Source organism: Triticum urartu, chromosome 2A (assembly GCF_056163025.1).
Source record: "Triticum urartu cultivar PI428250 chromosome 2A, HENAU_Tu73, whole genome shotgun sequence".
Classification (NCBI taxonomy): Eukaryota; Viridiplantae; Streptophyta; class Magnoliopsida; order Poales; family Poaceae; genus Triticum; species Triticum urartu.
The window spans coordinates 46,806,235-46,829,164 of record NC_141874.1 but is presented as its reverse complement, the minus strand read 5'-3'; the positions used below and the strand labels follow the sequence as shown (position 1 = coordinate 46,829,164).

General features: G+C 47.8%; 1 protein-coding gene and 1 pseudogene across 1 annotated transcript; both read right to left on the bottom strand.

Moving 5' to 3' along the window:
- Positions 1-13,470: 13,470 nt before the first annotated feature.
- LOC147983548 (F-box/LRR-repeat protein At2g42730-like) lies at positions 13,471-15,027 on the bottom strand. The gene has a single exon (XM_087540765.1). The coding sequence runs from the start codon at positions 15,025-15,027 to the stop codon at positions 13,471-13,473; it is 1,557 nt and encodes a 518-aa protein (XP_087396891.1).
- A 4,530-nt stretch (positions 15,028-19,557) lies between these two features.
- On the bottom strand, positions 19,558-21,055 carry LOC147983547 (FBD-associated F-box protein At5g38590-like; annotated as a pseudogene).
- Positions 21,056-22,930: the final 1,875 nt, after the last annotated feature.

Here is a 22,930-nt window from a genome sequence, read left to right as displayed (position 1 = left end):
CTGAATTGCTATTGAATAATATGTTGAGTAATGAAGATGATTGGACACTTCCTGAATCAACTCCTAAGCCAACTCCGAAGAAAAGGGGTATTCTATTTCTCAGTCCTGAAGATATGTAAGAGGCAAAGAAATCTATGAAAGAAAAATGTATTAAAGCTGAAGATGTTAAGAATTTACCACCTATTGTAGAAATACATGGTCTTGATAACCCGACACAGGTATTAAAGGTAAATTCTCTCTATATATTTGATGAAGGTGATATTCCTCGTAATAAGTCTGCTAGCCAATGCCTAGATGAGTTTGATAATTTTATTGTTAAACAAGAAAACTTCAATGGTTATGTTGGTAGACAATTGAAACGTAATGCTTATATGATTGAACACTTGAGTGATTATATGTCTAGAGTTAAAGGTGAACTTAAACTTATTAGTAAACATGCTTCTATGGTTACCACTCAAGTAGAAAAAGTACTTAAAGCTCAAAATGATTTTCTCAATGAATTAAATAATAAGGAAAATGATAATGTTGTTAGAGTTATGACTAGAGGGGGTAAAATGACTTAGGAACCTTTGTATCCTGAGGGCCACCATAAGAGAATTGAGCAAGATTCTCAGAGAACTAATGTTGATGCACCTAGTTCTTCTAAGAAGAAGAAAAAGAAAAATGATAGGACTTTGCATGCTTCGAGTGAACCTGTTGTTGACACACCTGAGAATCCCAATGATATTTCTATTTCTGATGCTGAAACACAATCTGGTAATGAACATGAACCTAGTGATATTGTTAATGATGATGTTCATGTTGATGCTCAACCTAGCAATGATAATGATGTTGAGATTGAACCTGCTGTTGATCTTCATAACCCACAATCAAAGAATCAACATTATGATAAGAGAGACTTTGTTTCTAGGAAGCATGGTAAAGAAAGAGAACCATGGGTTTAGAAAATCATGCCTTTTCCTCCTAAACCATCCAAGAAAAAGGATGATGAGGATTTTGAGCGCTTTGCTGAAATGATTAGACTTATCTTTTTGCCTATGCGTTTGACCGATATGCTTAAAATAAACCCTTATGCTAAGTACATGAAGGATATTGTTACTAATAAAAGAAAGATACCGGAAGCTGAAATTTCCACCATGCTTGCTAATTACACTTTTATGGGTGGAATACCAAAGAAACTTGGAGATCCAGGAGTACCAACTATACCATGCTCCATTAAAAGAAACTATGTTAAAACTCCTTTATGTGATCTTGGAGCCGGTGTTAGTGTTATGCCTCTCTCTTTATATCATAGACTTGATTTGAATAAGTTAACACCTACTGAAATATCTTTGCAAATGGTTGATAAATCAACTGCTATACTTGTCGGTATTTGTGAGGATGTGCCTGTTGTGGTTGCAAACGTTACTATTTTTACGGACTTTGTTATTATTGATATTCCCGAGGACAATAGTATTTCTATTATCCTTGGTAGACCCTTTCTGAATACTACAGGGGCTGTTATTGATTGCAACAAAGGCAATGTCACTTTTCATGTTAATGGTAATGAGCATACGGTACACTTTCCGAGGAAACAACCTCAAGTCCACAGTATCAATTCTATTGGGAAAATTCCAACAATTACTATTGGCGGTTTTGAATTTCCCCTTCCTACTGTCAAGAAGAAATATGATATTCTTATTGTTGGGGACGTGCATATCCCCGTTGAGGTAACCTAGTGTTATTCGAAAATTCTTCGGTTTCATGCGAATCGAAATGAGTTCGTTAACAAGACTTGATCAACCTTGTTAGTGGATTCCTTTTGATGAGCATGAGATGGATGAAGTTAGAAAGCACAACCTTCTCTACCCTCTTTTCACTTTCTATTATTTATATTAAATAAAGTAAAAATAGTATTTTCTGTCTGTTTTCTGAATTATCCTTGCAATAAAAATACCCCGAAAATAAAAGTTCTCCAAATGCCCTGAAAATTTAATATGATTTTTTCTAAAATATTTAAGAATTATTGGCACCGAGAACACATCAGGGGGACCCACCGTGTGCCGACGAGGGTGGAGGGCGCGCCCTACCCCCTTGGGCACGCCCCCTACCTCGTGGACCCTACGTGGGTCCCCTCCACTTATTCTTGCACCCACACACTTCGTCTTCCTCCAGAAAAAATCATCCACCAGCTCAAACCCGTGTTCTAGCTCATCTTGATGCCATTTTCGATCTCCTTGCTCAAAGCTCCACTCACAAAACTGCTTTGGGGGATTGTTCTTCGGTATGTGTCTCCTCCAATGGTACAATTAGTTTTTGTTCTAGTGCTTTATTTATTGCAAATTTTTGCTGCTTAGTTGAGCATGTTGTTGAGCTTGCATGTCAAATATTTTTTTAACCATAAAACAGTAGGCTAAAACCCTACTGTGTGTCATTTTCATTTAATGAAATAAAGGTGCATAGTACAATGGTTGTTGGGAGAGCAACCAGAGTGGTAAGGTTTATATCATATTGCTTGAGTTTATCCCTCTACATCATGCCATCTTGCTTAATGCATTACTCTGTTCTTATGAACTTAATACTCTAGATGCATGCTGGATAGCGGTCGATGTGTGGAGTAATATCAGTAGATGCAAAATCGTTTCGGTCTACTTAACACGGACGTGATGCCTATATTCATGATCATTGCCTAGATATTCTCATAACTATGCGCTCTTCTATCAATTGCTCGTCAGTAATTTGTGCACCCACCGTAATACATGCTATCATGAGAGAAGCCACTAGTGAAACCTATGGCCCCGGGGTCTCTTTCTTATTATATTGCATCTCTTTTATTTTCGCATCTCCTTTACTATTTTGCAATCTTTACTTTCCAATCTATACAACAAAAATAACAAAAATATTTATCTTATTATCTTTATCAGATCTCACTTTTGCGAGTGACTGTGAAGGGATTGACATCCCCTTTATCGCGTTGGTTGCAAGGTTCTTGATTGTTTGTGCAGGTACTAGGTGACTTGCGTGTTATCTCCTACTGGATTGATAGCTTGGTTCTCAAAAACTGAGGGAAATACTTACGCTACTTTGCTGTGTCACCCTTTCCTCTTCAAGGGAAAACCAACACATGCTCAAGAGGTAGCATGGGGGCATCATCTTTGGAGACATCCATCGGCTAGACGGAAATGTGGACGGCTTGGTGGTTGGGCGTCGGTAGGTGGTGGAGCGGTGCTTCATCCTACACGTCGATGGCGGTGGATCTTGGCGGCGTGGTGCGGCGGAGACTCAGCGTCCGATGGGTGGTGATGGACTCGCGCAGGAGGACGACGTTGTCTGGTGTCGTGCTGGCATCGATGGCAGAGAGGCCTGGCAAGGTCAATGCATCAGTATCCGATCTAAGGATGGATCAATAGATGAAGGAGGTGACGGCCCTTGCAGCATGCACATGTGATGCCATCGACACCGAGAATAGCCTGAACTCGTTCAGGGTTGACGGCAATACCATCCTTGGAGATGACATGCCCAAGATAGGTTACTTCGGGGAGCCAGAATTCACACTTGGAATACTTAGCATACAGTTGATGCTCTCGAAGCTTTTCCAGCACAAGACGAAGATGTTCGGCATGTTCTTCCTCGTTCTTGGAAAATACAAGGATATCATCCAGATAAACCATGACGAACTTGTCGAGGTAATCCATGAATATATAGTTCATCAGACGAGAGAAGGTGGCTGGACCATTCGTTAAGCCAAATGACATGACGGTGTACTCGTATGATCCATACCGAGTCACGAAGGCGGTTTTTGGGATGTCCTCTTCACGAACACGGATCTGGTGGTAACCTAACCTCAAGTTGAGTTTGGAGAACACTGAAGAACCAGCCAGTTGATCATAAAGATCATTGATCCGAGGAAGAGGATATTTATTCTGAATGGTAGCTTGGTTTATAGGACAGTAGTCTTGGACTAATCGGTTTGTCCCATCCTTCTTCTTAACAAAGAGAGAAGGTGCTCCCCAAGGAGAGCAACTTGGGCGTATGAAACCTTTGACAAGAGATTTGTCGATTTCCTCCTTAAGCTCAATGAGTTCATGCGGCGGCATATTATAGGGTCGTTTGGCTATAGGGGTGGTGCCGGGTTTCAAGTCGATGATGAATTCGACAGCTCTAGCAGGGGGAATCCCTGGAAGTTCTTCTGGGAAGACGTCTTGGAATTCACGAACGACGGGAATGTTTTCAATGCCCTCGAGTGGTGCAGCGTTCAACGCATTCAAGGCATAAAGCCGTGCCTCGGCATTCTGAACTAGATGAGCTTGGTAAGCTATTATTTCATCAGAAGGGTGTAGCAAATGGACGACCTTAGTGGCGCAAACTATAGAAGCGGTATGCGCTTTCAACCAATCCATTCCCAGAATGAGGTCGATGTTAGACGACTTCAGGATAATGGGAGAGGCATAGAATTCCAGCCCTTCGATTTCCACGGGGACGTCGATGCCAACCAGTGAGGTTTGACATTGTTCCACAGGGGTTTTTACCAATACCGAAGTGTTCATCTCCTCACATTTAACGGCATGCTTGTATGCAAAATCTTCTGACATGAATGAATGCGATGCTCCTGAATCGAATAAAACAGATGCAGGTACTGAATTTACGAGGAGTGTACCCATCACGGTAGCAGGCTGGTCTAGAACTTTATTGAGATCAACGTGGTTGGCATGAACACGACCATAAGACTTGGCATTGTTGTTGCGAGGCTGGTTGCTTCCACGGCCAGCTATGGGAAGGGCCAGTTGATTCTGGTCTTCTGATAGCAGTTCCTGGCAAGGTGACCAGGTTGGCCACACTTGTAGCACATACCATTATTGGGAGTGGGAACAGGAGCTTGGGGTGGTGGAGCTGGAAGCCTTGGCTGCCTAGTTGGAGGAGCAGGCAGACGAGGTGTAGCATAGGACTGCCTTGGGGCAGGTGCAGTTGGCTGGTACATGCTGTTGGGAATCCATATCTTACGCTTCTGCGAAGACGGGCCCGAAGATGAGCCCGTGTCACGGTTGCGCCTGTGAGAGCTCTGGTATTCCTGCAGACCAGTTTCGACATTGATGGCCTTGTTCACCAGGGTGGCGAAATCAACAAAGTCATGCACTAGAAGTGCGAGCTTGATGTCAGCTTGAAGGCCATCATGGAACTTCTCATGTCTGCGCGCATCAGTTGCAATGTCTTCTTCAGCATAGCGGGACAGATCCAGAAACTCCCACTGATAAGCTTCCACATTTTTGTTTCCTTGGGTGAGGTTGCGGAACTCATGCTTCTTCCGGTCCATGACTCCCTGAGGAATGAAGCGAGCACGGAAGGCAGCTTGGAAGTCTGGCCAGGTGATGATTGTTCCAGCTGGCAGAGTACGTCTGTGGCTGTCCCACCGTTGAGCTGCGGGTCCTTTCAGGAAGAAAGAAGCAAAGGTGACGTAGCTGGCAGGGGCTACATCAGCAGACTCCATCTCATAGGTGATGTCACGGAGCCAGTCATCAGCATCCAGAGGCTGAGTTGAGATGCGGTACACGGTTGGGTTGAGGCGCATGAAATCCTGCAGAGTCACTTGGGTTGGCTGCTGGTTCATATTGGGGCGAGGAAACTGAGCCATAATATTCTCCATGAATTGACGATTCAGCTCGAACTGTTGCATCATCCCAGCCATGTACTCAGGCGGTGGTGGGGCGTTGCCACCACGACCACGACCACCTGGTCTAACCATCCTGCTAATATATAACAGGGGTAGTTCCGCATTGAGAAATTTGCAAAGACAAGAATCATTCATGATGAAACATGCACAACGAAAGCAGCACGATAGATACTACATAGTAGTCGGCATATCTTGCAAAAGAGATCATGCATAGAGTTCGGTACACAGAGTTCAGTACATAGACTAAGACATCATAGGCGGCATGCAGGCTCGCGGCGAATGCATCTAACACTAACAAGCAAGTCTACATCAGTCCCACGCGGTACTGCGGAGGTAGCTGTAGCCTGAAAGCTGGTAGTGTGGCATCGGGAACTCCACGTCGGCAACCTGGGGTCCGCGGGTACTCTGATGCAGAACCCGACGCTCAAGTGGCAGAAGAGGACCAAGTGTGGGAGAGTAGCCTCCCACATCTGGCCAATCGACGCCCTGGGGCATCACGGTCCTGGCTGGGTAGATCGCAGAACGCGGCAGCTCTCTGGATCCGACAAAGGGGTGCAACATCGTCAGAGCACAGTAAAGGTGCTGACGAGTGGTGTACAACTCGTGGCGAAGAGCTCGGTTAGCTCTATCCAGCCCATCAGCATGCAGAACTAGGTTCTGATGGTAGAAGGGCTCTCGGGTGACAGTGGAGTAGGCAGCAGTGTAGTATCCCTCTGCACCAACATCGAATGCGATAGCAATGTGCCTGAAGGGGGAGGTGTCCAACTCCTGATACTCTCCACGAAGACATGTCAGAGCAGCATAAGCAGCATCGTGGACCGCCATATCGATAGTCACTCCAACACCATGAGCAGTGTGTAGCATGGTAGTGGAGTCATACTCCCGAGAGTAGAGGTGGACGATGGCACGGTACTGCTCCTGGTTGAAGTCCTGATACTCCTCATAGACGGTGTACTCAGGGTGCCAGCGATAACCCAGATAGGTCATCATCTCAACCAACACAGCAGGTGATCCTGAGGCATCGTGTGGCGCACGACCTGCCTCGTGGGTTCCATCTGAAAACAAAGATGTTTCCATAGGAGTCAAATGACAATGTGGATAATGTTCAATATACTACTCTAATGAATAGCTAGGGCTTATCCAACTTTGGGGTGAACGTGGTCATGGGATCCTAATGTTAAAGTTAGTAAAATCGTTTAACCCAAGTAGAAGAGAGTTCAGAGTCCCAGAGTAAGGATCGAGGAGTAAAAGATCCTAATACCACCCAGATGGCGACGTGGGCCCGTAAGGCACACAACCATGTTAGTAAAAGTTTTTGTAATGTCTAGACTCAACTTCGGCCAAGGAGTGTGGAAGGGGGATTCCTACAGGCAGTCGGCTCTGATACCAACTTGTGACGCCCCCGATCCGACCATACACTAATCATACACGCAAACATGTACGATCAAGATCAGGGACTCACGGGAAGATATCACAACACAACTCTACAAATAAAATAAGTCATACAAGCATCATATTACAAGCCAGGGGCCTCGACGGCTCGAATACAAGAGCTCGATCATAGACGAGTCAGCGGAAGCACCAATATCTGAGTACAGACATAAGTTAAACAAGTTTGCCTGAAGAAGGCTAGCACAAACTGGGATACAGATCGAAAGAGGCACAGGCCTCCTGCCTGGGATCCTCCTAAACTACTCCTGGTCGTTGTCAGCGGGCTGCACGTAGTAGTAGGAACCTCCCGAGTAGTAGTAGTCGTCGTCGACGGTGGCGTTTGGCTCCTGGGCTCCAACGTCTGGTCGCAGCAATCGATTATAGAAAGGGGGAAAAGAGGGAGCAAAGCAACCGTGAGTACTCATCCAAAGTACTCGCAAGCAAGGAGCTACACTACATATGTATGCATTGGTATCAAATGGAATAAGGGTATCATATGTGGACTGAACTGCAGAAAGCCGGAATAAGAGGGGGCTAGCTAGTCCTATCGAAGACTACGCTTCTAGCCACCTCCATCTTGCAGCAGAAGAAGATAGTAGATGGTAAGTTCACCAAGTAGCATCGCATAGCATAATCCTAACCGATGATCCTCCCCTCGTCGCCCCGTGAGAGAGCGACCACCGGTTGTATCTGGCACTTGGAAGGGTGTGTTTTATTAAGTATCCGGTTCTAGTTGTCATAAGGTCAAGGTACAACTCCGGGTCGTCCTTTTACCGAGGGACACGGCTATTCGAATAGATCAACTTCCCTGCAGGGGTGCACCACATAACCCAACACGCTCGATCCCATTTGGCCGGACACACTTTTCTGGGTCATGCCCAGCCTCGGAAGATCAACACGTCGCAGCCCTACCTAGACACAATAGAGAGGTTAGCATGCCGGTCTAAATCCTATGGCGCAGGAGTCTGGGCCCATCGCCCATTGCACGCCTGCACGTTGCGTACGCGGCCGGAGAGCAGACCTAGCAACCTCCATTACAAAGGAAGTTGCGTTACGCGGTCCGACCCGGCGCGCGCCGCTCAGTCGCTGACGTCACGAAGGCTTCGGCTAATACCACGACGTCGAGTGCCCATAATTGTCCCCGCGTAGATGGTTAGTGCGTATAGGCCAGTAGCCAGACTCGGATCAAATACCAAGATCTCGTTAAGCGTGTTATTTTGATATAACCATGGACGCCGACCAGGGCCAGGCCCACCTCTCTCCTAGGTGGTCTCAACCTGCCCTGTCGCTCCGCCACAAAGTAACAGTCAAGGGCCTTTGGGAACTCAGGTCCACCTCTACCGGGATGGAGCCACCTGCCCCTTCAGCCCCCAACATCGGAATCACTCGCGGGTACTCCTACGAGCCGACCCGACTTTAATCACCACAAGTATCATATATTATGTATAAGTATATACCCATGACCACCTCCCAAGTGATCACGGCCCGATAGTATAGCATGGCAGACAGACAAGAATGTAGGGCCGCTGATGGTAAACTAGCATCCTATACTAAGCATTTAGGATTGCAGGTAAGGTATCAACAACTGGAGCAACAATGACAGGCTATGCATCAGAATAGGATTAACGGAAAGCAGTAACATGCTACACTACTCTAATGCAAGCAGTAGAGAGAAGAGTAGGCGATATCTGGTGATCAAAGGGGGGGCTTGCCTGGTTGCTCTGGCAAGAGAGAGGGGTCGTCAACACCGTAGTCGTACTGGGTAGCAGCGGCATCGGTCTCGATGTCTAGCGAGAGAAGAGGGGGAAGAAACAATAAACATAATGCAAACGAATGCATGACGATGCATGACATGACAAAGCACGATGCTAGGAGTGCCCTAACGCGGTACGAGGTGGTACCGGTGAAGGGGGGAAACATCCGAGAAAGTATTCCCGGTGTTTTGCGTTTTCGGACAGATGAACCGAAGGGGGAAAGTTGCGTGTTTGCTATGCTAGGGATGTGTGGCGGACGAACGGGCTGCGTATCCAGATTCGTCTCGTCGTTCTGAGCAACTTTCATGTACAAAGTTTTTTCATCCGAGTTACGGATTAAAAGATATGATTTTCTAAAGATTTAAATCATTTTCTGATTTTAATTAGTTATTTAATTCTAACATTATCCAAAACAGTGAATGATGATGCAGGCATGACATCAGAGTGATGTCAGCAGGTCAACTGGTCGGTTGACCAGTCAAACCAGACAGGTGGGTCCAATGGGACCCACATGTCATTGTCTGGGCCACTAACAGTGGGTTTAGTCTAACTAATTTGGGTTAATTAGCAGGTGGGGCCCGTAGTCAGTGAGAGATTAGTGTTTAATTAATTAATTTAATTAATTAGCAAATTACCTATTTATTTTTATTCGTTGGTTAAGGTGGGGCCCATAGGTTAGTGAGACAGGGGCGGCCCAGTCAGCAGTTGACCCAGTCATCTGGTCAATAGGGAGCCCTGGGCCCACCAGTCAGTGGCCCAGGTGGTGGGACCTGCGGCGCCAGGTCAGCAGGGCCGGCTCTCGCCGTCGGCGACCAAAGGCACGACGCAGACCCGCCGGAGTTCGCTGGAATTTGCGCATAGGGCACGGATCAGTGCGCGCATGGGTTCGTTCGAACGAGCGCGAAGAGGCGCATCTAGTGGCGTGGGCGGTTCGTCCCGAGGTCGCCGGAGCTGTCGCCGCGTCGAGCTGAGCGGCGGCCAAAGCTCGGAATCCGCTGGAAAATGGCCATAGGCCATCATTTTGGACGCGGATGGCCGCGTTCGAACGTGCACGAGCCGGCGCATCCAGCGATGGCACTAGCACGACCAAAGATGGGCAAAGATGACGGTGGCGAGCAGCAAGGCGGACGGCGGAGTTCGGTCGCCGTCGGGTTTGAAGTTGCGGTGCGCTAAACGAGCAGCGTGAGGCGTCTACGGCGTCTACTTGACGTGAGAAGCGGAACGGTGGCACGCACGGGACCAAATGGTCACCGTGGCCACGCCGGCGATGAGGCCAGGTGGTGACGCGTTCTGGTGAGCGTGGAACGGGCGCTACCGGTGTTCAGAGAAGGCAGGGGAGGGCGCATCCGGCGCGGAGGCTCACCGGGGGAGCGTGGGGTCTGGGCAGAGGGCTCGGGGAGGACCGGCGGCGTAGATCGAAGGCGAGGGCGACGCAGTGGCCGAGCCGGAGAAGAAGAAGAATGTGGCGGCGCGAGGGGGTCCGGGGCTTGATCCAGCGACGTAGTGGAAGTAGAGGACCATGCGGAGCTGCAGGACTTGCCGGGGCAACAAACAAACGACGGCGGCCACGTCTTCTACGGCGGCGAGTCCATGGCGGCGTTCGGCCGTGGTGGGGAACAAGGGGGAGAGTGAGGTGGATCTGAGGGGGGGACGCTGGAACCGAGGCGAGAGTGGGGGCGAGTGGGAGGCGGGATCGAGGAGGCGGGGCGTGGCGGCCTTATCCTTGCCTCGTCACCGACGAGAGGGTGCGGCGGGGATGCGCCCCTATTTCGACCCGGGTCGGGGGAACAGAGAAGGGAGACGAGGCAGGGGGGTTGGGCCGGCTGATGGCTATGGGCCAGGTGGGCCGGCTGGCCTGTGAGCTAGGCCGCCTGGTCCATGGGGGCTTCCCTTTTTTGTTTTTTGTAATTTCTTTCTTTTATTTATTTTCTTTTCTGTTTTATTTCATTTTAAAGTATATAGGCATTTTCTAAAAATGTGTTTACTTCACCATAATTACCAGTGCAATATTTGGCACTGACCGAACATTTTTGTTTCAACTTTCAAAAACTTTTGTTGTTTGCCATTTTTCTGAATTGATTTTTGAATTAGTTTGAACTAAGGAAAGTTTAGCAACAGTAATCACAGATGACATGGCATCATTAAGAGAGTTTACTGTAGCCTAATTACCCGGGCGTTACAATGAACATAGGAAATGTCGTCTGACGATGAAAAAAAATTTATTATGTGCGAACACTGTGAAGACCAACGCGGCCTGTGCGACAGAAATTTCCTTGTTGATGATAGGCGCTTCAGCATCAAGCTGGATGAGACATTCGAAGTGGATACAGTAAGTCACAACGGCAAGTATTTTTTCGTAATAAAGCATGACTTATGCTTCATTTGCTTCAACTTATAATTTTAAATTTTCACTATTCTACTAGCGCATCCCCTGTCATGCAAGAATTTTTGTCTTGGATAAGATAGGTTTCAGTGCTATGGATAATATGGAGATAAAGAGAGTTTACTTGAAGACCGGGCATGGGTATACTTTCAACATCAAATTATACAATGCAGACACATACACCCATTTTGAATGCAAAACTTAGCAAGCACTATGCAAGGCTTGTGCATTTGAGCCTGATATGGTTATCACCTTTGATATTCGTCCGGAAGATAATATTGAAGGTAATAGAGACATCTGGGTCGATGTGCAGACGCCTCCAGTTCTACCATTATGTGAGTTTTTCTCAACCATGTTTATGTCTTTGATATTGTTTATTCAAAAATAGTTGACAACTAATTTCTATTGTCAGCTTATTTCGGTTCAAGCAAACATGTCCGGCGCTTGGTAGACAGGACCTAGTACTGTCCCGGGGCTGAACTAAACTGCGAGGAGATAAGTCATTATGTTTCATGGCTTGAGGATCTTCATACTGTCAAGACAAATTTTCTTCCTGCACTTAGAAATGTTAGTACTCAAAACGTGCGACCAATAGTGATCGTATTGAACTACGGTCACATCTATAATGGAAAGATGATAAGATTTTTACTATTTGTCCTTAGTGCATCTTTTGCATACATTATTTTTGAAGCTAAATTTTCATTGTTAAGTATATTAATTACTATACGATGTTCTTCAACAGGGACTCCCGATGACAGTTGTGCCTCAGTGGATCGAGACTAAAGGTCGCATGTCAATGGTTAGCTTACGACCAAGATATCCTACATTGCACATGAGTGCATTCAGGATTTCTGAAAGCGATGAATGCTTAATAGTGAAAGATTGGAGCAAAATTGTTAACGATTCCAAAGAAGTACTAGGGGGCAGTAAGGAGAAGCGCATCCCACGATTAGGAGACAGATTCATCTGCATGCTCCAGTATGATGAATCAGGAGAGCTATACATGTTCTATGCTATTTTACCTGAGAGGGAGCAGCAGGAGTGATTTAGCTAGTTCATGCTCTTAGTACTTGTCCTCTCATGTCCGTATTCTTCGTCCTGAACTTAATCTCAAAGAGTGATTTGCTTGTTATGAACGCTTATAATATCATGACCATGTTGAACTCGATGATATCTTTGCTTCTGGTACAAGTGAATGTTTCTTCTTTAAGCTAGTGTTGGTGATGATTAGATAGCGGTAATGACTATGATGATTAAATAGTGGTAATGACGACTACGATGATTTTTAGCTAGCTAGTATACTGTTGTTGGTGATGATATGATGCAAGAGTTTATATATTAATATGTGATGATGGTGATGATGATGATGAGTTATTATATATATATATATCCTTTATGAAAGAAACCGCAAATTAGTTTGAACTGGATGGATCCTAGCTAAGTGATATATGCCATATCCATATTACTTGATCACTTAGGTGATCAAGTAATATGGATATATGGCATATACTTGATTACTCAGCTAGCTAGGATCCACATGCATCCGGTCGAAACTAATCTGCGGTACTTTCACTTAATGATTTAACAACTCATTATAACGTAAAACAATCCTAAATTAAATTGATAACACAAATTTAAAGAAAAAATAAAAATAAAACCAAAACCCATAAACATTTAGTACCGGTTGATGTTACCAACCGATACTAATGATCTACTGCACACGTGGCCTGGCTCGTGCCACATGGTGGCACTTTAGCGTCGGTTCATGCCGAACTGGTACTAAGGGGGGGGGGGGCTTTAGTGCCCACCCTTTAGTGCCGGGCCTAAAGGCCTTTACGAACCGGGACTAAAGCCCGGTTCTGCACTAGTGTATAGTCGTACAGAGAGCACTACTGCTGTATGGCTGGGTCGAGGTCCACCGTGTGTTGGGGACCTCCTGCCTAGTGATTGTAACCCTATACCTTTGGAATAAAACTCTTCTACCTACGCAAAAAAAGCTCTCCTTTTTGCCATTTTTCTATGGTTGTGTGCCCTTCAACATTGAAGTACCCTTACTTGTCTTGCCACTTCAATATCTTCGTTGTGATTATGACCACGTGACACATATGGTAAACAATTCAAAAAAAATATACTTCCTTGTGATTATGGTTTTTAAAAAACAAAAAATTAATTACAGCAGCCACCAAATCGAATTGAGGATACACAAGCTAAGTCCTGGCCAAAAATTTACACCGGCTTTGGTTTAACACCTATCTTTACAAGAAAATCGTCTTTGCTGATTTATTCGCCACCCATCCTTCAATTTCCTTCTTTAGTCTACTCTGCAACTCATGCGCTCCCCTTGGAAAGACAACACACACTTGTTCAAGAACCATCGCATTACAAAGCAACAACTTGGCTACATATCTGTGTGCCTCGTCGCCCTGGTAGTGCACTAGGTTGATCCGCTTCACCCGATTCTGCAAGCACGTGATCGAAACATCCAGAGCCGTGCTTCCAAGACTTGCACCTGGCTCATTGCTGAGCTCGTCACGGAATCTCCCCTCATGACTCGGTTTCATGAATAGAGACAGAATCTCAATGCTCGGAGCAACTTGGAGTAACCTAGTCACCGCCTTGATGCTGCGTCCTCCAAGGTATCCCGTCAGCCCAAGCCGCACGAGACTTGGAAAGTAGGGAAATCCCGAGAAAACCTCATTGCCGATGCCTGAGCCGAGATTTGTAGACATCAGATGCAGATGTCTTGTGCTCGTAAACCGCTGGAGGAACTCTCTGAAGAGGGGCAACTGCCCCTTGTAAACTTTCCTATCGCAGAAGCCGATGGTGCACGAAGAGATCTTGTGTGTGCCATGCAGGGCCAGGAGCGACTCTGGCGGCACGGCGCCCCTGTACTCGAACGTCATCAGCTCCGAGGCGTCGATGCTGACTCGGACCAGGTTGTGGCAGCACCGTAGGGAGAGTCTTCGGAGGCTCTTCTCGAGGACGGTGATGGTGAAATTTTTGTCAGGAAGAGGGTCTCTGTAATATTTGTTTGTGTGGCCGCACCTCTCCAGGGTGAGATCAACGAGGCGCGGGCAACCGGAGATGAGGCGTTGGATGTTGTCGCCGGTGCTCCCGATGGTGCTTAGGTGTAACGTCTCAAGGAACGGTAGCTCGATGAGCTTCGGCGGCTCCAACGTGCAGGCGCCGAGGCGGAGCGTCCGTACGGCTACGCACGAGAAGAGCCTTGGTGGAAGCGTGTACGTAGATGGGCCGTAGGATTGGTAGGAGTGGCTCGAGGGACACCTGTCATCGGCCGGGACGTCGGCGTCGGGTTCGTAGCAGTCGCCGTCGCCTTCGCCGTTGTAGGGTTCCTTGACGTGGTGTTCTCGGAGCTCGGTGTGCTGGAGGCGCAGGTCGAGGTGGAGCTCGGGCGAGCTCCGGTTGAGCACGTAGTAGAGCCACCGGTTCAGCATGGCCCCGTCCCACCAGTCATAGCAGCCGAAGTTGACGCGGAAGGTGCGCGGCGCCGTGCCAGCGCCGCAGCGCCGGCGGCTGAGGAGCGCGGCGTTGACCTCGTCGATGAAGGAGCCGTTCTGGCTGCGCTTCTCCACGGCTTCCCAGGCGAAACTGTGGTCGTTGTCGTCGTGGACCTCGTGCTGCACGAAGGACATGGTGTCAAGGCCGGCGAACGCGTGGCGCCAGCGCCTGCCGAGCACGGCGGCACGGCCAGCCTCTTTTATCGGGAGGTACGAGAGGATGCTGCCGAGGACGCCCTCCGGGAGGTCGCTCAGGCGGTCTTTGCCACACCGGTGATTCGTCGGCGCAGCCATCGCGTTGCAGGGCCGTTGATTCTCACCTCTTGTGGGAATATATGTACTACGACCCCTTGTTCCTGTTCCTGAGTCGGTTATGTTTCTAGTCCGACACAAACAACGATTCCTGCTCTTTCCTAGTTTGCCACAAATCACAAAACACCGGTGCTTACCTTTTTTGGGGGGGGGCTTGCTAAATCTCACTCGACGAGGCTAGCCGTTAGATCGATAGATTGTAGGATCGTGGGTATGTTTTTTTGTGTGTGTGTGTCTTGTATCTTTTTCTTTGACAGTTAGGCTTTTTGGTTTATTATTTGTTTTTCTCTTTTATTTTGTTTTTCCGGTCTCTTTACTTTCTACCTTTTTTTCCCGACAAAGGGTGAATTTTATTAACTCAAAAATGAAGCATCAAGAGGATACCAACACAATGAGTACACACCCGGCCTCTGCATAACTAAAATGCACACAGCCAACACCACAACACACACTAAAATACGCGGGCCAATAGCAAAGTCATATAAGACCAAACCTATGGCTAAGCGAGAAAAAAGAAAGAAAAAAACCCAAAGGGATCAAATCCACGATGGACAATCTATAGCAATGACTACATCCGCACCAACTATCATGACACCACAAGGACAATGATGTTCTTCAACAGCAACGCCTTCAGGAAGGGAGCGTCACTCAAGCGCTTTTGTCACCGGATCCAATCATCAACGATCAGATTCTAGGTTTTCACCCCGAAGAACCAGCCCGAGCATATCCGAGCAATGCCTCCAACAAGGTAACGACGCAAATACATCTTCATTGCCAGGTATAACCAACTCAGGTATGACCTAGGCTTTCACCCCGGAACTCGAGGCTAGGTACTCAAAAAGCACCATCATCGAAGTCAATCATGTGTTGCCGCCATCATTTTTCCACAATCTCAGCAGTTACATGCGATGGGTTACAAACCATCTGATGTCGCTGCACAACCATATCCTTTGCGTCAAATCGATGTCCATAGATTGCATCTCACCGCTGAAGACAACCACCGGATCTAGAGAGAAACCCTCACAAAGATCTTTCAGTGACCACCACAATCCGTAGTGAGGCCGCCACCGAAGATCGGAGTGGTCACCACGGACCAACACCATCGGCAGAGCAAACCACCATTGACTGCCACCTCATTGGAGAGAGCCCTTCCAAGATCCTCGACCGAGTTTTGGCACGGACGGATCTGAGCCACGAAAATTTGTCCGGCGGCCAAGAGGCAGGGCGTTGCAGCCAGCCTGGCCGCTGCACTGTCCCGTCGGCCAGCAAGTGACGCCGCAGCCGGCAGCAACGCCATGCGCCAAGCACGCCGAACTGGCTGATCGACGCCACCACACAAAGTAGGCTGGAACGCCCAGGATCTGATGGGCACACGCTGCCGCCTGCTGGATCTGGACGAATCCTCGCTCGACCTAGCTGGCCCGCGCCACTAGAAGCAGCCGTCAACTCCACGGTAGCAGAGATCCTAAGGCAGGACGAGGACACACAGCAAGTCGTGCCTATGCAAAAGCACGAACGGATCTGATCCCAGGGGGAGAACACCACCACTAGGCTCGCTACCTTAGGCAGGGGGCCCGCCACCGCCGGCGCCAGTCGCCAGCGGCGGCGGCCAGGAGAGACACGGATGGGAGTTCGAGTGTTTAGGGTTGGGGTGGCCTCTGGTGTCGCCCCAGCCGAGCAACACGGGAGGCAGTTGGTTCCCTTCCACTTTCTACCTTTTGTAACAAGGTACAATCTAAGTAGCTCATATACACGAGCATATACTCATATTTATGAACGTGGGCATGCACATCCTACCCATATGAGCACCTTCGGTAGATTAAGCCGGCATAACATCTTGAGATGTTACGAAGTCCCCATAAACGCCTCACAGTCGACGGGAACGTCTTCTCCTGCTGAACAAATATTGCCGGAAGCCTGCAATAAATCCAAGAATAATGATAGCACCCATGTCAAGTCTAGTACTTTGCCCTGGTGGGCTGAGACTACCACTGTCCTCCTAGCCATCCAACCACAGATTGATTCGCTCTTCATTTTCTACTAGTAAGTACTTTTTAAATGTTTGTATCTGCGTTTTTTCCGACATTAATTTGTTTTTTGAATTTGTGTTTTCATTTTTTATTAAATTATTTAAATTTTGTTTTATTACTTTTTTAAACTTTTTATTGCTAACGGTATGGTTCTTGCTTTTTTCGTTTTTATTAAACGACAATTTTTTTTCTTGTTTTTGTGTTTTCATTTTTTATAAAATGCACAAAATACAATTTGTTCTTGTTTGGTTATCACGTCAAGATTTGTGCTAAAATGTCGCGTTTCGTGTGCATGCAGGGAGAGGGTGTGTGGGTTTGCGTGTGGGTTTTACCTTCTTTTGATACATTTGCGTGGGCTTTACCTTTTTCTTAACGGCCGGACTGGGCCTTTACACGAGTTAGGCTTTTTTCATTATTATTAAGTCAATTGACCCAGTTAAGTTGGAGATTGAGATTATTGATAGAGTAAGGAAAATGATTAAAAATATTCGGATGATTCATGGCTTTATCAGCTGTGTCCAGCGCCGTGCGATCGCACACATCCTGTGGTGCAGAGCATCCCTCTGTTCCCCACTAGAAAGCAAACCTATCGTGACGCCTAAAACTGAGTGGGCTGTGACTGTTTGACAATTTCTTGTTGTTTTTTACTTACACTTCATTCCTACTAGTACTTAACCACAAGGAGGATTCGAGAACACCACATTCTTGACGTTGAGTGTGGGTGTTTGTTGGATTTGATACTAGCATTCTAGCAAGTACATGGAGTCATGATTGTTTGGATATAGCAATGCTTACGGTAGCGTCCTTGAAGCCTCCACCACTGTTGTGGTCGTCGAAGCATATATACCATCGCAGCAGCATCGGAGCAGCCCGTCTGTCGCCATAGAATCGTTGAAACAGGTGTGCCATCGTCATAGCACTGCCATGATCGGGAAGCATGCCGTTGCAGTATTGCCGAAGCAATTGGGCCTTCGTCAGAGCATTGCCGCAGTCATCGAAGCACACCGTTGCCGCCTTGCCGCAACCGTTCCAAGCATGCCACCATCGCGGTTCATCACAACATCGGTGCGGTTGTTGAAGCATGCCATCGCAAACATCATCGAAGCAGCGGGATTGCTGTCGTAGCATCGTCATGGTTGTCGAAGTACTCGCCGTGACCGTCGAAGCATGCCTCGCAACATCATCGAAGCAACCGGATTGTCGTCGTAGCATGGCCGCGGTTGTCGAAGAAGCCGTCGCGGCCGTTGAAGCATGCCATCGCAACATCATTGAATCAGCCGAGTTGCAGTCGTAGCATCGTCGTGGTTGTCGAAGCACCCATCGTGGCAGCCGAAGCATGCCGCTAAACATCACCCAAGCAGGTGGGTTGCCATCATAGCATCACCGCAGTCCGCAGCTGTCAAAGAAGCCGTCGCGACCGTCCAAGCATGCCATCACAACATCATCGAAGCAGCCGAGTTGCAGTCGTAGCATCATCATGGTTGTCGAAGCACTCGTCGTGACCGTCGAAGCATGCTGCGCAACATCATCGAAGCAACCGGGTTGCCGTCATAGCATGGCCGCAGTTGTCGAAGAAACCGTCGCGGCCGCCGAAGCATGCCATCGCAACATCATTGAAGCAGCCGGGTTGCCGTCGTAGCATCGCCGTGGCTGTCGAAGCACCCACCATGGGTTGTCGAAGCACGTCGTCGCAACATCTTTGAAGCGGCCGGGCCTTCGTCGCAGCACGCCGTAGCTTCGGAGCTGCCCTCAAACGAGACCCGCAACAGCTGGACCATCCCTCACGACATCGTCGTAATGTCTTTGCAGCACGTCTACCACTCTACCCTCGTATGCAGCAGCCACTCCGCCGCCCGTGTCGATGACTTACTTTTTTCTTTTGAGGCAATGGATGACTTGCTGATACTTGAAGAGCATAGCTCAGCTAGGGTCTGTGGAGTTGTGGAGTCGCTGCACATGATATTAACCGGCGCGTGGAGATGGACGTGTGCAAGCAACGCCTGTAACCAGCACCCGCGAACAAAATGAATTGAACAAGCTGCCTTGGGTGCATCCAACAGCTTATAAGATGGGCGGCTGGACGAGAGTGGCCGGCGACCCAACTGATCCCAGGCGCGGGATCATCCCGGTGACGCCTAGTGTCCGCCAAGAGAAGAAGAACGATATGCCATTTAACCCAACACTCATGTTTCAGCGCTTCCCGTATTATTTTGTGACAAGCTACATCAAACTTTTTCAGGTGCCGTCGGAGAAGCATATATATGTTTTCAACAAGCAGGTCTGTTTTAAAACATTCAAACCATGTAGTAGTAGTAGTACCAAACCAAACCAAGACTGCACCAAACGTGGAAAGGAGAAAAATTCAACATGTTGCATCACGGGTGTTATTAATATAGCAATTCATCTTACGAGAACAAACAAATATGAGAGGCTAATTTTGCTAGAACTAAAATAGCATCAGAATTATTCATGCGACGCTACCTTACAAGAAAATCGTCTCCGCTAACCTATGCACCACCATTTCTCCGATTTCTTTCTTCAGTCTCCTCTGCAACTCTCACGGCCCCCTCGGAAAGACAACACACACTCGTTCAAGTACCCGCGCATTGCAGAGCAGCAGCTTGGCCATACACCTCTGTGCCTCGTGGCCCTGGTAGTGCACAAGGTTGATCTCCCTCAGCCACTTCCGCAATCACGTGATCGACACATCCGGTACTACAAGTTCATCGCTGAGCTCGCGAGGGTGCACCCATACGTTGTCTTTACTTGGCTTCATGAAGAGAGATAAAATTTCAATGCGTGGAGCCTGCTCGAGTATCCTAGTCACCGCCTCGACGCTGCCTCGATGAAGGTATCCTGTCAGCTCAAGCTTCCCGAGGTTTGGAAACGAGGGGAATCCCGTGAAGGATTCACCCTCTATGTCTGAACCAAGATGCATAGACACCAGATGTAAATGCTTTGTGCCCGTGAACTGTTCGAGGAACATTCTGAACCGGAGCAAATCTCGAACCTTCTTGCCGCAGAAGTCGATGTGGCACGAAAAGATGTTGCACACGCCGTGGAGGGTCACTAGTGACTCTGCGGGCACCACACCCCTGTACTGGAACTCCCTCAACCCCGACGCGTCGATGGTTATGCTGAGAAGGTAGTGGCAGCACCGTAGAGCGAGCCTACGAAGGCGCTTGTCGAGGACGGTGATCGGGGAAGTCCCGCACATCTCCAGCGTCAGGTCTAGGAGGCGCGGGCAGCAGGAGATGAGTCGCTGGATTCCGTACCCACGGCCACATTCGGTGATTCTGCTGAGGACCAACGTCTCGAGAAGAGGCAGGCGTACGATCTCTGGTGGATCCAGATCGCAGCTGCCGAAGCAAAGAGTCCGTAGGGATGCGCAGGAGAAGAGACGTGCTGGTAGCGTGAACGGATCAGCGTACGCTTCGTGGCAGCTGTAGCGCACGGGGCAGCGGTCGTCCACCTCGCTGCCGGCGCCGGCGCCTCCGCCCTGCTGTTCCGACTCGCCAACGTGGTGCTCGCCCATGACGGTGAGCTGGAAACGAAGGTCGAGGTGGAGCTCCGGCCCGCTCCGGCGAAGCAGGTGGGACAGCCATTGGCTCACCATGGGCTCGTCCCAGTAGTTGTAGCAACCGAAGTGGACGCGGAAGACGCGCGGCGCGACATTGCGGTCGCCGGAGCAGCGGCGGCGGCAGAGGAGTGCCGCATTGATGTTGTCGAGCAATTCCCCGTTCCTGCTTCGCTGCTCCACGGACTCCAGGTGGAAGGTGTAGTCGTCGTTGAGGCTGCGGTAGTGGGTGTCATACTCGCCGAAGGAGATGGCGTCTACGTGCGCGAACTTGTGGCGCCAGCTTCTGGCGAGCGCGGGCGGCCTCCTTGGTGGGGAGGAACGAGAGGATGTGGCCGAGGACGCCGTCCGGGAGGTCGCTCAGCCGGTCTTTGCTGCCGCGGCGGCGCTGCGGGAAAGACATCCTGCGCGTAAGTACGTCGATCGCACTTTCGGCGGCCGTATAACGAACTTATGATCGGATCGAGCGATCAATCTCGTGGGGTTTACGGTTCCTTGATCCTAGGTCGGTTCCGATTAATTGGTATTGTGACCTATAGATGTTATAGAGAGAGAATACGCCCTTCCTTTCACCTTTTTTTTTACAACAATACGACTTTATTTGTAATATAAATCGTCTATTCATTTACATGCAGACGAGAAATAAAATCAGGGATTGACACGTCCCAAAGGCAAGAGGACCATTTGTTTTTCTTCTTGTTTTTCCTTTCCGAAAGCAATCTATGTATTCATCTTTAATCATAACAGTACAATAAACATTAGAATAAAATTGCATCCAGACCCATAGACCATCTAGCGACGATAACAAGCACTGAAGCAAGCCAAAGACGCGTCGTTGTCATCGCCCCTTCCTCACCGGAGCCGGACAAAAGTTGTTATAATAGACAGTCATAAAGTCGTCGTGGTAAGACCCTATAGGACCAACGTAACAGAACAACAACCAACGTCGATGAAGAGTAACGTGGAGCGATAGGATCCAATCTAAAAACACATGAACATAGATAAACAATAAACAGATCCGACCAAATCCGTCAAAGACAGATCCGTCAGAGACACACCTTCACATGCTCACAGATGATGCAAGATGCACCACCAAAACTGGGGGTATGTGGGGAGAATCTTATTCCTTCTTCAGGTAGCCGCCACCATTTCGCCTTCCTGAGTAGACACAAACCCTAACAAATCTCGAAGACACATCTAAAAACAGCGCCCTCCCACAGCAAGGGTCGGGATCCATCGCACTCCCTAAGGCCACGGGAGACGAGGCGGACCGACTGCGGCACCGGCGAGAGGTAGAGAAACCCTAATGTTTTTGGAGAGGAGGTGACTACGTAGGTCACCCAAACTTGGCAGCCAGCTAGATTAAGGACTAATATAAGTGCCCGCATTTTGCTGGATCTTGCAAACAATATTCACTAAGTAAGAACTCAATTGGAATTTTAAATAGTCCTAAATTAAACAAGAAAAGCGTTTTGGCTCCCGAGAGCACGCGCTCCAGCGTGAATAGTAAATACAAAAAATATAGTAGATGTTTTCAAAAAATTCTGAATTTTTTGTAGTTATTTGTGTTAGTGTCGCGAGAATTCTTGAAAATTTTCATACGAAACGAAGCAGAGGTGCTTCGCCGGTGAAAAAAACAAATTTAGGATAACATTTTGGGTAACACTTGGTGTTTTTATTTACTTATTTTTGCATAGGCCAAAGTGTTTAATCTTTTGCCTACAAATTTGTATGTACCATTTGGATGCGACAAAGAACGCATAGAATTTTTGTTGGATTTTTTGGCATTTCAAAAAATATCTCAAGATTGATTAACAAAGACGCACCAAAGTCATTCTAAAACAAAGACTCTGTGGGTCAGATCCAACACATCATGGGCGTCAAATTAAGTTAACCCATCGACTACTCACATGTGACTTAACTATTGTCATGCAATTTTCTTTTGAGAAACGCAGTACCATTGAGACACTCACAATACAACTTTCTTCCGGTAACTAGAAATATTGCTCAGTATAAATTTTGATAATCTGTAAAACAATGTGAGAGTCAAGATGAAAATATCCGCTCAGTTCTTCATCTTTTCTGCTTTCGAGAAGGATTTAATACACTTATAATCAAGTTTTGCCGCTCCATCACCTCCTTTATCTAATTCCTAGGTCTCATGATTAACATGGATTCTATCTTGTAATCCCCAAGCCTATGCAATAGCATACTGCATAAAACCTCCTCTAGATGCAAAGTCTACATCTACCTTACACTTATCATCTAAACCTCCATA

Bases quoted from the DNA above. Each gene is read 5' to 3' on its own strand.
- LOC147983548 (XM_087540765.1), bottom strand. From the start codon at position 15,027: ATGGCTGCGCCGACGAATCACCGGTGTGGCAAAGACCGCCTGAGCGAC.